Source organism: Sminthopsis crassicaudata, chromosome X (genome assembly GCF_048593235.1).
Source record: "Sminthopsis crassicaudata isolate SCR6 chromosome X, ASM4859323v1, whole genome shotgun sequence".
Taxonomy (NCBI): Eukaryota; Metazoa; Chordata; class Mammalia; order Dasyuromorphia; family Dasyuridae; genus Sminthopsis; species Sminthopsis crassicaudata.
This window is the reverse complement of record NC_133623.1, coordinates 2802295-2815671: the sequence shown is the minus strand read 5'-3', so window position 1 is coordinate 2815671 and position 13377 is coordinate 2802295. Positions and strand designations below refer to the sequence as shown.

Here is a 13377-nt window from a genome sequence, read left to right as displayed (position 1 = left end):
TCAGGAAGGGATTCCCCAAATAAGGATGGGTAAGGAGAACACTTCAGACATCTGGAGAAATGGGAAAAGAGATAACAAGTGAGGGGAAAGTACAGGACCTGTTAATGGGGAGGAGAATGGTCCAGTTTGCCTGGGACATAGCTCATTTGGAGGGGAGAAATAGGAGATAAGCCTAGAAAGGTAGGTTGGCTCAGCATCAGCAGGTGCTGATGTAGAGCTCAGTGTCTGTCCTCCCTCCTCCTATGGTTAAACGAGAAGGCCTCGGCCCTGGCCCACACTTGAGGCCTGAACAGTCTTGGGCTGTGGCAGAGACTCCAGGAGGGTGACTAGCTTCCAGGGGAACTGATGACGGCTCCGATGTTGGTAGGGCAGAGCAAAAAAGGACACGAGTGCCTTTCTTTGATAGTCAAGGGACAAGAATTCGAAAAGGTAGGCAAGGGTGAGCAAAGTAGAGAAAATAAAAGCCCTCAGTATCATCTTTCCAACTCATTCTATCCAGAACTGCTCTCAAGCCAGAGAGAAGTTCTTTTGATTGTGCTCTTCAGCTGCTCTCACGTCATGGCTAGGAAGAGTGGAGTCAATGGGCCCAGCTGGACATTGCATCCTTGTGGTTTCCACAAGCACCATTTGGGAAGCAGGGGCCACCAGGCCCTCTCATTGTTCCGCCCGCCATCCCCGTGACTTCCCAGACCCAAACTCCTCTTGGCACTCACTCCCCTCTACATACCACCACTTTCATTGCAATGTGGGCTCCCGGAGGGCAGGAGCTATTTTGTTTTTACGTATGCACCTCTGAGATGAAATACGATGTTTCACATGCAGGAAAAAACTTATTCAAAGCTTTTGATTTGTTCACCAATTCATTCAGGCACCCTTTTAGATGGAGGAGGCAGAAAAAGGCTATTCTCTCCATCTCAAGCATGAGCAACGGCGGGTTGACTGGATCATAAGCAAAGGCCCACTTAGCTACCTGTTGGTGGCAAACCTTAATAGCAGTGCTGAAGAGGAAACGGACAGCTTCCCTGATGCTTCCTAGGGCAGGAAAGTTAAATGATCGGCAGCATCAGAGCAACCCACTCGTACCCCCTGGCAGGGCACTTGACCACAGACCATGTCGGCACAGCAGCACGCACATGTGAGTCACTATTATAGCCAGTTTGCAAAATCTTTTCATGGACATCCACTCATTTGATCCTAACAGCTACCTTCGGAGAGAAGCAGGGCAGATTATTATTCCCATTATTTTCCAATTAATTTTTTTTTAATACCTAAACCTAACCTCTTTTGCCCACCTGGGAAAACTAAAAACAATACTGCAACAAAATCCAGAGTCCAGCAAAATGCACTCTTACGTCGGACATGATCCAAAGTGCTCGTGTCACTGCCGGTCTAATCTGTCACCTGTCAGGAGGTGGGTAGCATACTAAATCTTCAGGCCTTTGGAATCATGGGAGATCACTGCATTGATCAGAGTTCTTAAGTTTTTCTCTTTTTACCAATTTATTTGTTTTAAACTGAAATAGAAAATAGGAAAAGAAAAAAAAAAACACTGGTAGGTGCACAGCCAAACATAAGAGAGGATTCAAAATATAAAGCAATAGATTTCCATCTCAAGAAAGCCTACAGAATAAGTACTACACATTGTGTTCAGAGCTGTCCATCTTTTCTTTGTTTCCTTGTAGCTTTTCTTTTGTTCTCTGCTGGCCACTTTTGATCTATAACCATACATGGATATACACGAGTACATCCTTACACATATCTGCAGGATTGTACTATGCTTATTTCCCCTTGTCCTGTTTCAGTTTAGAGAATCAATCAAAAATCTACTTGAAACAGTTAACAGGTTTAGCAGGCTGGAGGATATAAAATAAACCCACACAAAACATCAGCCTCTCTGTGTTACTAACAAAGCCCCAGAAGCAAGAGATAGAGAAAGCTGAGCTAATATAATAAAAATGGTAATTCTACCGAAATTAATCTACTTCTTCAGTCCCATTCCTATCAAATTGCCCAAAAATCATTTTATAGAAGTAGCAAAAATAATAACAAAATTCATCTGGCAAAAGAAAAGGTCAAGAATATTATGAGAATTAATGAAAAAATGCAAAGGACAGTGACCTAGCAGTATCAAACCTAAAACCCTATTATAAAGCAGCAGTCATCAAAAGCATCTGGTACTGGATAAGAAAGAAATCGAGTGGTGGATGAGTAGAATAGGTTAGATAAATAGGATACGATAATCGATGATAATAGTAATCTACTGTTTGATAAATTCAAAGACTCCAGCTTCTGGAACAAGAACTCACTATTGGAGAAAAATTGCTGAGAACACTAGAAAATAATGTGTCAGTAACTCAGCATAGACCTCCAGCTCACACTCCATACCAAAATAAGATCAAAATGGGGTTAAAAAAATGATTTAGGCATAAAGGGTGATATTATGAGCAAATTGGGAGAGCAAGGGATAGTTTACCTATCAGATCTTTGGAGAAGGGAGGAATTTATGGTCAAAGAACTAGAGAACTGATGCTGCTTTAACGATCAGAGATTCTAAAACAGATGTCACCAGATGTCTCTCTTGAGGTGAACATGTTCAAGCCACTTTGAGAAACGTGCCAGCTGCTTCCAGGAGACCCGCGGGTACCCCAAGAGGCGAAGAAACAAGGGTGGAAGTTAGGCCCAATGAAGGGGATGGTCAAGAGCAATGGGAGAGCCAAGAACCGGGGCAGAGGGCTCTACTCCCTGCCTCCTGCAGCTCTCTCTACTTTGAACCTGGGGATGGTAGATTGGGGTTTTTCCTGGAGTCTTTCATGTTCCTATCTGTTAAGAGTAAAGGAATTGGGGCAGCTAGGTGGCGCAGTGGCCAGAATACCAGCCCTGAAGTCAGGAGGACCCGAGTTCAAATCTGACCTCAGCTGTGTGACCCTGGGCAAGTCACTTAACCCCAAATGCCTCAGCAGGGGGAAAAAAAAGTGCAAAGGGATTATTTTTCCCTATGGGCAATTAAGATTCACAGCTCGGGATTGGGGAGCCATCTCAAAGGACTCACCAATGAGATGGCTTCTTCTCTCTGGGAGCAGTTTTACCTTCACCTACCTTAGTTGGATCTCACTCTATAAACTGTGGCCTTCCCAGCAAGCTCTGCTCACCCCCAACATCTATCTCGACTCATGAGCTACACTCTGGGATCAAGCGATAGGCTGGATGGAAAATACTCAGCCGACACAAAGGCTGGATCATGGATTATGAACCTTCATCAGATGGGGGTGGGGTTTAGAAAACAGCTCTACTGACACTTACATCACGGAATGCCATCATCCAAAGGGATTTTTAAAGGCCTAGATTCCAACCCACCCTTTTGACAGATGAGGAAACTGAGGGACTGAGAGAAATGATGTGATATATTCTTCAGGTCAAAGAGCCAGCTAGGGGCATAGGTGAGACCGCAAACCAAATCTTGGGCCTTCCTCCATTCAGGGCACTCATCATTTGCGGACTGGACACTCCTCCCATTGGCTGTTCTCCAGCCAATCCTCCCCCATCAATCTGACTATGGTTCCGCAGGGCCTTTGTTCTAAGCACCTCTGGAGCCTGGCTCAATTCTGTGCCTCTCCGGTGCAGCTGGTGCCTCCAAGAAGGTTTCCCTTCACCTCAGGCTCTTTGGCTCCCTCATTTCAAATGGCAGCTGAAAAGAGGCTCGGTTTTTCACTTAAGACAGTCCTGCTGCATTGAAGGGTTCCGGGAGCACATGAATGGCTGACGTCCCTCTGAGACAACCCCTGGAAACCCGAGGGCTTTGGTGCAAACTCTGGGTGGGCCTCTTATGCCAAGGGGCACCCCCCTCGGGGGCCACCTGGCGCCAAGGGATGATGACCAAAGTAGCCGGAACTAAGAGCTAAGGTTGGGAGGCTTCCCCTCCCCCTCAGTGCCATCAAGGATTCAGGCACGTCATCCTGTTGGCACAGGACTCCAAACGTGTCCTTGGGAGACAGACACAGCCCACTGGCCACTTAATTTGCCAGCACCAAGGACGCAACGGGGCCAAACTGCCCGCCCACGCTGGCCAACCCGTGACCGCCTCCAGGTACCACGGAGCAGTCTGGGATCAATGAGTAATTATTGGACAAGAGATATGATTAATTGTGTGATGAAGTTCCTGTAGCCCACTCATTTATAGACCTCAGCTCAAGTGAGTCATGATGGAAAGTTTGCTCTCCTGTGTCCCAAGTGGCCTTGGGTGAGGGCCCAAACAAGTAGTGGCCACGGATGGGCCCCTGGCCCCTTGTTGCTAGGGAGAAGGCCGTCCTTGGCCCAGGAGGCTGAGCATGAGATCCTGAGAAGGGAACTTGGGCCACACCAAGCGGATAGCACCAATCCTGCCAGGGCATCCTGGGGGGGGGGGGCGGGGACTCTTACCGTCTGCTCCTTCACTGCTTTTGCTCCTCTTGCTACGCTGAGCATGTCTGCTTTCTTCTGCATTGGGGAGCTTTTCTTCAGGAAAGAAGAAATTCAGCAGGGCCAACTGCAAAGGGACAGAGGACACAAGAATGAGCTTGCAATGATGCCGGGCCAGACGCGGTCATGGGGTGAGGAACACAGCATCCCCCCCCCCCCCCCCCGCCCCACGCTAGACAGAAAGAGACGGTGAGCAAACTCAACTCAGATTTCCCCTCAGCATCAAGGCCGGAAACGGCGGAGCCAGAAGACGCATCCCTGACCTCGGCCACCTGGTGAGCCTCCCTGCCATTTTCTAAGCCTGCTGTCTCCTGGTCTTCACCGCCAATGGAAGCCCTCCTCATGCCTCCATGATTACTCGCCGGACTCTGTCGGCAGTATGGCCTCGCCTCACTGCAATGCTTCCCTCCCCTGTTCCCTGCTCCCTGGAAAACACCTGTGCCTCCCTCAAGGCCGGCCCAGCATCATGGCTCAAAACCTCTGGGGGCTCCTCAGTGAACAGGTTACTAGTGAGTCCCGGTAGACTCCTGGGCGATAGACGCTGCTTCTGCCTTGGCATCCGCAGAGCCTGGCACATGGCCCCACGGCCGGGATTCATCTGATCAGTTTGGGGTGGGCTGCACTTGGAGTCCAAACTCCTCTGGATATTTAAAGATCCCTTTTAACCCAAACACTGAACAAAGCCTCTGCCTTCAGGGGGCCTGCTCTTCACCCCCTGAGCCCTTTTCATCTCCCTCGGAGCAGCCTGATGCCTCCCTATTGCCTCCCCTGGCCTCCCGTGTGTCCCCTCTTCAAGCCTCCCACATGCCCCCTTCTCTGGGCCCCTCCTCTGGGCCTTGAGCACGTATCCTTTGCCTTGTGACTTGGGCCAAGAGCAAAGTTTCCTGTGTGAGCTCATGTTTGTGTGTGCACGTCTCATCTCCCTGGCTCCCTGAAGGCTGGGCTGGACCACAGTCGATGCCCATTCATAGCTTCCTCCTGGTGGTACCCCAAACCACGCGTGACTCCTGGGTGCCCCTGTGCTCCCCAGAGCTCCACTCTCTTCACTGCCAGCTGACTGGGATGGGCCATTTGCATTCTCAGGTCAGTTCGGAACAGCCAATGGCTCCAAAGGGGGGAAGGGATATGAGGAAGCTGGGGAACAGCCAACAAGTTCCCCAAGCGAGCTTCTGACCCTTGGGGAGCCCTTGGTCTCTGGACCAGGGAGGGCTCTTCAGCCCGAGGAAGGAGCGACTGTGGATGCCAAATGCAGTCCCATGAAACGGGACAGATCCAGCTGAGGTGCCAGGAGAGCCAGAAATGGAGGCCAGACATCCGGGCTGGCCCAAGCTGCTGTCTTAGGGCCGTACCACTGTCACAGTGGGTGGATTATTAGCCACGTGTTCCAGGGGAGGAAACTGAGGCTTGGAGTGGGTGAACAGATGGCCCCAACATCACCCAGAAGCAGGCAATGAACGGTTTGTTACATAAACACTACACGGCAGACACTCCTACTCTGGGATTATAAACAGGACTGTTGGCACAGAGCTCCAGGGGCCAGAGAGGGGAAGGGACTGGCTCAGGAGGACTTGGGCCTCCACACTCCCAGTCGAGAATCTTATATAATAGCAGACAGGCCAAACTTCCCAGAGGGCAAGAGTCCTGCGGTGTCCCAAGGTGGGATAGGCCAGAGGTTGGAGGTTGGATTTCTACCCACCTGTTAGGTCCGTGGGGGTCAGGGTGGGGGGGACGGGAGGAAGAGGACAGATTGGGGGTCGGCCCTCAGGTTAAGGAATATGCTCCCCTGAGAGCACAGCTCCCCCCTCCAAACACAAGGGGCTCATTGGGATCATTCATCCTCTATACTGTCTGAGGCCAGGACCGCTCATGTGGGAGGGTACTTTGGGTAGGCCTTCTGGATTCCCTCCAAAAGCAGGGGGAAGGAGCAAAAGGCCAGCTTGACCTCCTGCAGGAAGTGGCCCCCTCTGTGCAGGGCTCACAGCTGCCTCTCCCATCAGAGCCAGCAGGAGGGAAAGCCATCAGTGCTGAGAGGACCAGCTGCCCCCTGCCCGCCGCCCTGCATCCAACTGGCCTCCAGGGGCGGGTTAGAGGCTGGGAACCAAGCGGGAGGCCTAATTCCCAGGCTGGGAAGGAAGGAGGCAGCCGAAACGCCGGCCAATGCCGAGGATCCAGCTTGGGGGGAACAATCAGATTCTTCACAGTCCGTTCACTGCCTGTGCCGTTGTTTCCGAGGGCAAAATGGCAGGGCAGACACGGCCTGTTGTTGCACTTTCGCCAGAAAGGAGAGGCCCCGAGCTTCCCAGATGCCGAGACACTCCAAGAACCCAGGAGGCCTCAAGCTGACAGAGCAGCGCCGATGGGAGCTCATCTCCCCAGCCTGAAGGGGTGTCCTTCACCCCCGGCAGGCTGAAGCTTCCTCTGCAACGCCCAGTCCAGGGCATTTCTTGACTTTGACCGTCATCTGTCTGTCACATCCCTGGTCTGCCACCACACAGCATTGTGGCCAGGTGATGGACTGGGCTCAGCAATTGCAGGCAGGAGTGGGACCGGGCAGCGATACAGAGAGCCTTGAGCAAGCTACTTCCCTGCCTCGTGGCTGTGGCCCCCTCCTTCTTTCTGGAATGCAGCCTCAGTTTCCTCACCTCGGTTTCATGGCACCTGACTTGGCGCTGTCCAACACATAGGGCTGTCTGGCCTCAGCTCAGAACCTCACCCTGCAGGACCATCGTGAGGCCCGGGCCTACCCAAGGACCCTGGCCCAGGCGTCTGCTGGCTCCTTATCGGAGATGTGCCCAAGGACAAGGTTCCCGGAGTGGTGGCTCCACCAGCTCCTCTGGCCAGCGGGGCCTCCTTGTGGCCTTCCTTGCTGACCACACAGGGTATGGTGACGTGGATGAATCTGCCCAGCTGCCAACAGTACAGAACTGGTCTTGCTGCCAGTCACTTTGGCCTCCACGAGGGGGGCGCTCAGTGCTGGGCCCTGCCTACTTAGCCACCAAGTCTGGGTTCAGCAGAGGATGCTTCTTGATCCTCAGATGCAGGGGGCAAGCATGCTAGGCTTCTCTCGGGTGGGCCTGGAGTTGACTTTTATGATAAAGGTCCTGTGGAACGAGGGTGACGAGGCCATGAAGGCTGCTTAGCTCTAGGCTTGAAATGCACTTGAGTATTTTAGTGTCAGGCCTCTGCTGTCAGAGCCACCCAATGCCTCAGTCAGTGGTCTTTGTCTGAAAGGGACCATGGGACAGCTGCCAAAGCTCAGGCAGGAACCCTGCCAGGTCCTCCAGCAAGGGGACCGCCTCTGGGGACCAGGGCCCTGGGGTCAAAGAGGCAGGATTCTCACTTGGAGTACAAAAGACATAGACTTAGAAGATTTTGAGTATATTACAAACAAAGAAACTGAGGCTCCGAGAAAGATTTTTGTTCAGAGAAAGGGAACCCTACGGTTAATAAAAGCTGGAGTTAACACCAAGCCTCTGTGCCTAGCCACGTGCCTGCTTCTTAGATGGGTGCACTTGGAAGAAGACTGGCTCCCTTTGTTCATCGTTATTTAGAACCACAGCAGGCCTGAGATCCAAGGGCCCTCCTATGGCAGAGCTGATGAGCGAGAAGCCTCATTTCCAGGGCCAACCATGAAGAGGGACCCAGCGGGTGCTAAGGAGGCGGATCCAAGAAAGCATCTGTTTCCTTGTAGCCTCTGTACGAACATGTCCACTTGCTTTGGACGCTATTTAGAAAAGGCTCCAAGTAACTCAAGGTGGGTCTCTCTGTTCTGTGGGATCCCAAACCCCCCACGCTTGCCCGGGACACACTGGCAGCAAATAACAAAGGATACGGCACAAATTGGAGTCCTCTGCTGCCCAACCTAATGCTCTCTCCGCTCTGCCAAACATCCCAGGGCCAAAGCCACCACCTCCGTCCAGTTTGAGCTAAGAAAGTAGCTGTTCAGAGCACTTTCTCCAGGGGGGACGATGGCTGACAAGCCAATGGCTGTCAGTGGAGTCAGTGGGCTGCTCATTGGAGGGCTACTACCTATCCATGGATGGGGTCAGGTTCTAGCTGTAGTCATTTCAGCACCACCTGCAAGAGCAGCCTGCGTTTTTGGAAGTGCCCACCTCAGCTGGCAGCAGGGAGAAGAGAGAGAGGGAAACGAAAAGGAGCTGCCCCGCTACAACACCTAGGAGGGCAGGGTGAGGGGACAGGAGCACAGTAGGCCAGAGGGGGCCATGTGGCTGGTGGGTTGATTATAGTCAAACAAGATGGCAATAGTTGAGCTGAAAGAAGCTGGAGCCTAAATGGATGCCCATCCATTGGGGAATAGCTGCATAAGTTGTGGTGTATGGATGTGATGGAATATTATTGTTCTGTGAGAAATGAGCAGCAGGAGGATTTCAGAGAGGCCTGGAGGAAGTGATGCTGAGGGAAACGAGCAGGACCAGGAGATCATCGTACACGGCAACAGCAAGACTATGCCATGACCAATTCTGATGGACGAGGCCCTCTCCAACAATGAGGTGACTCAGACTCTGATGGTCTTGTGATGAAGAGAGCCACCTGCACCCCGAGAGAGGACTGTGGGAACTGAGTAGGGATCACAGCGTAACATTCTCACTCTTTCTGTTGTTCGTTTGCATTTTGTTTTTTCTCATTTTTTGCCTTTTTGATCTGATTTTTCTTGGGCAGCGAGCTAATCATATAAATATGTCTGCGGATATTGGATTTAACATTTATTTCTACCAGGTTTAACACACTGGATTATTTGCCATCTAGGGGAGGGGGTAGAGGAAGGGGGGAATTGGAATAGAAGGTTTTGCAAGGGTTAATGTTGAAAAATTATCCATGCATAGGTGTTGAAAATAAAATAGCTTTAATTTAAAAAAATCAGCCAAGCTGAGCTGAGCCTCCATTGGCTACCAGAGCCAGAGGTAGGTGCACGGAGGCCAGTGTAGAGTATGGAGGAACTAGAGGAAAAGCTGCATGGGAGGGTCCCTCATCAGAAGAACCAAACTGGAATCCAGGAGATACAAGGGGGGCAGAAAGGCCAAGACGGGGGCTTGGCAAAGCATGTCTCCTAGAACTTGGCAATGCAATTGGCAGGGACATGATGCACTTTCAGCCCAAGGGCTGGGCTGAGAACAGTCCCAGAGTTCAGGGCCCTAGGCAGGGACCCAAGGGGCCCCAGAGCTAGGCAGCTCTGTATAATAAACATGGTCAAAAGCCAAGCAAGCCAGGCAGGACATTGCACAGGGCACTGGGGGCGCCATATGCTCTAGAGCAGGCTCTTCCAGGACTACTTTGCCAGGACCACCGCCTAGGCAGACTCAAAACTGCTTGATTTCTGTTGTGGAGATAGTGTATGAGTGTGTGTGTGTGTGTGTGTGTGTGTGTGTGTGTGTGTGTGAACCCACATGCATTTGTATACCCATGTGGGTAGGACCTGGAATAATTAGAGTATGTGCCCCCACCCTGATTTCCAATACTGAAAACATGTATCCACGGGGCAAATATGAAGTGATGTAAGGAAAGGGCACCATTCGCCACGAGGGCTACATGTGGGGGAGGGAGGGCAGCGCTGTTGCCAGGCAGCCAGCCCAGGTTGCCTTGGAGACAAGGAGACGGTAACATAGGATCATAGATTTGATTGTATACAAGTACCTCTGGTGGGTTTGGGGGGGAAGGAGGAGGGCCGAGCGCCATATGGGGGGAATCATGTCTCGCTCTTCTGCCTGGCTCCTGCTTGCCTGACTCAACGATTCGACATTTAATGGGGGATGCAAAGATGGAGACCGTGTGAAGCTGACAAGCTAGGGAGGTGAGAAGGCAAAGTACACAACTCCCTCCTCATCAAGGCAGAATAGGATCAGTCAGAAGGGAAGGCCTGAGAAAGACGCAATGAGAAGCGTGGGCCGGGGCAGAGACAGCTTCATGAACCGAACTCGGGCCTTGAAAGACAGGGTTTTAACAGACCAAGGTGGGAGGCAGGAGAGCCAGCCTCTCATTAGTAAAGACACGGAGAGAAGTTGGCAGGACAGAAACTGGGGACTGACAACAATCCAGGCGGGCAAAGATGTCGGATACCAGAAGAGGAGGCTGGAGAGGAGAAGGGTGTGGGAGGCCCTTCAGGGGGAGGAATGGCAGCATTTAATGGCTAATGGCATACTGGGGTTGAGGGAGAAGAATGAGGCAAAGAATGAGGCAAAGAAGGCCATAAGGGACTGGGAGAAGGAACACAAAGGCAAGACCCCTGGTTGAAAAAGGGAAAATATGAGACTAGATGGGGCTCTGGGGGAAAGTAGATGCAGGCTTCCAACATTGAGTATTGTGAGCAGGCCACTGGGGACACGAAAACAGCCCCCATCCTCAGGGAGCTGATATTCTACTAGGAGAACGGAAAAGTACACCCAATCATCAGAACGCCTTGGGGTGGGGCCAAGGGGTCTGGAGGTAGCCCCTGACTAGAAGGAAAGGAAAGCTCCTAAGAAGCAGACATGGGACTCAGCCAGGGCAGAGTCACTAGAGGGAAGTAGTGAAGGCCATGAGTAGAGGCAACTCTTAACATTTTGGCAGTGAAGTGGAAAAGATATATGAGCTTGAGCGCTGCTGGTCTTAAGATCTGAACAAGACAGATGAGGAAACTGAGGTTCAGAGAGGGGAGCTAAGGGGAGGATTGGCCGGACCCCCGAAGCCCTCAGGACATGGGTGAGCTGTTAGCCTGAAGCCCAGCGAGGATGAATGAATTCCCTGAGTCTTCAGCCTTGCTCCAGAGCATCGAGTTCACTTCCGGGTGGCACGGCTCAGGAGGAATGCGCTAACACATTGTAGTGTGTGGGAAGGCAACCAGGAAGGGGAAGGGTCAAGTGTGATAGCCAGGATGCTTAGTCTGGGGAAGAGAACCCTTGGGGAGGATGGAGAGCCACAAGTTTGGCCCTTCAGAGCCCAGAGAGCAAAACCAAGAGATCAACTGAGGCTTGAGGTCCAAGAAAACCCCCTAACAATGAGAGCTGTCCCCAAGAGGGTGGAGCTGCCCGCTGGGCAGGTGGATGTGGCGCTTTAGGGTGTCGATGACGGATAAAGAGTAGACGTGAGCTAATTGGAGATCCTTGATGGGTGGTGGGCTACGGAAAGGTACACTGGGAAAGCTTCACACAGGAAGCAGCCCCTGAGCTGAGCCTTTAAGGCAGCTAAGGTTCCCACCAGGCAGCAGAGAGTTCTTTCATTTCCTGCACTCCTAACCACGACTGCCATTCCTGACTACACCCCAGTTTGGGGAGATCCATCCCACCTATAGATATGTCCCCACAGAGCTTGGTCTCCTCCGTCGTCAGCCTCCTCACATCTATGGACCTCCATCGGCACTCCATCTTAGCCATTAAAAGGGATGGCGGGCCATTACCCAGAAATGTGCCCCCTCCAAGATTCCGAACTCTGAAATGACTATCTCTAATCATGCAGTCTCATCTGTCTCCCTCCTAGGAAGCCTCCTCATCCTAATTCCATTTCTAGCCCTGCTTTACCTCCAGCCACCCTGATCTCCAGATCCTTTTCCATCTCTCGTCCTCCCAGGACACAGTCCCAGTTCTCTTCGCATTTTTGTCTCTTCCCAGTCTTGATCCGACAATTGGTTCTTTAAATCTCTTAGTCTCATTAATTCACAAAATGACAATCTTCAATCCTAGTTCTCTCCCTCCATCTGCCTTCTCCACCCTTAGTCCAGAAAGGAGTTGAGGCTCTAGCCCAACGAGGTCCACCCCAAATGGACCTGCTGCTAGAGAGTAATGCTTTTATTCTTCCCTAATTGGTTCCACTCCTTGGGGCAGCTGGTTCAAACCTAGTCCCCCCATCACCTCCTAGTTTAATCAGAAAATTGAGGACAGTCATTCTGAGTCCCCCATCAGTACTGGAAAATCTCTGTCACTCCTCCCCTCCTCCCCTTCATGCTTTGCCCCTTTCTGAAGAAGAGGTAGGTCCTTCTCCTAGATGACCCCTACCCCCATTTGTCCCTTTAATCCCAGCATTCCCTGTCTCCTCCGCATCATTCTCTCTTCAGTAACTTCCTACTGGCTCCTTCCCTGCTGCCAAATACCCAGTCCCTGCCCCTCCTTGAAGAAATCTTCACATGTTACTACCAACCTCTCAAGCCATCTTCCTAGGCTGGTCCAAACTCCCGACCCTCCCCCTTCTTCCCCTCCCCTCCCCCAAAGCAAGCCTGGCTATAATCTCAGCTTTGGACTTGGCTTGCTCCTTTCCTTAACTTCCCGAGCTGCTGGCTCGGAACCCAGCCATTCAACTGAAATGGGGCCCTCCCAGTTTACCTTCTCAGCTGCTGAGTCCTTTCCTAGCCCTCCTCTTCCTTGACCTCCCAAATAAGAGCTACTCTAATAGCTGCATTTTCCTGGGTGCTTTAAGATTTGCCAAAGCACTACTTGATCCTCCTCCAAATCCAGGGAAGTGAGTACTACTGTGGCCCTTTTACAGATGAGAAAACTGAGGCAGCAGAAGTTGGGCCTCTAGAACTCCCCCACCTCCTTCCGCACCTCTTCTTCCATTGAGTTCTACCAGCCCACTCTTTCTTGACCCTCCAAGATCCTTTTCGGTCTCCTGCCCTAAGCTCGGCCAGTCTCCAGAGCTTTGTCCTTGGGCCTTCTCTCGGGACCTCATTTGTTCCCAAGAGTTCAATATGCATATCACATGGATGGCTCCAGGCTGTGCCCTAATTTCTCCTCAGTACCCCATGGCTGACTGCTCAATGGTATCTCTTCCTTGTTAGGTTCTTACTAAGTGCTAATGAGATAATGAGATATTAGGTTCTTACTAAGTGCTAAGTCTTAGCAATTCTCTAGTTCCGGGCCTTTAGGGGAGTTTTACTCCTGTGAACTCCTGAGGAGGAGCTTGCATGCTTAGGAGGAGCAAATTCGTTGGTTGAAG

The 13377-nt window shown here is 51.6% G+C and overlaps 1 protein-coding gene across 1 annotated transcript in view; it reads right to left on the bottom strand.

Moving 5' to 3' along the window:
* Positions 1-13377, bottom strand: part of EDA (ectodysplasin A) — a 173428-nt gene that overhangs the window by 37603 nt on the left and 122448 nt on the right. Inside the window, exon 3 of the mRNA XM_074277650.1 lies at positions 4417-4522. Within this exon, the coding sequence (XP_074133751.1) occupies positions 4417-4522 (106 nt within the window). The remainder of the gene's footprint in view (positions 1-4416; positions 4523-13377) is intronic.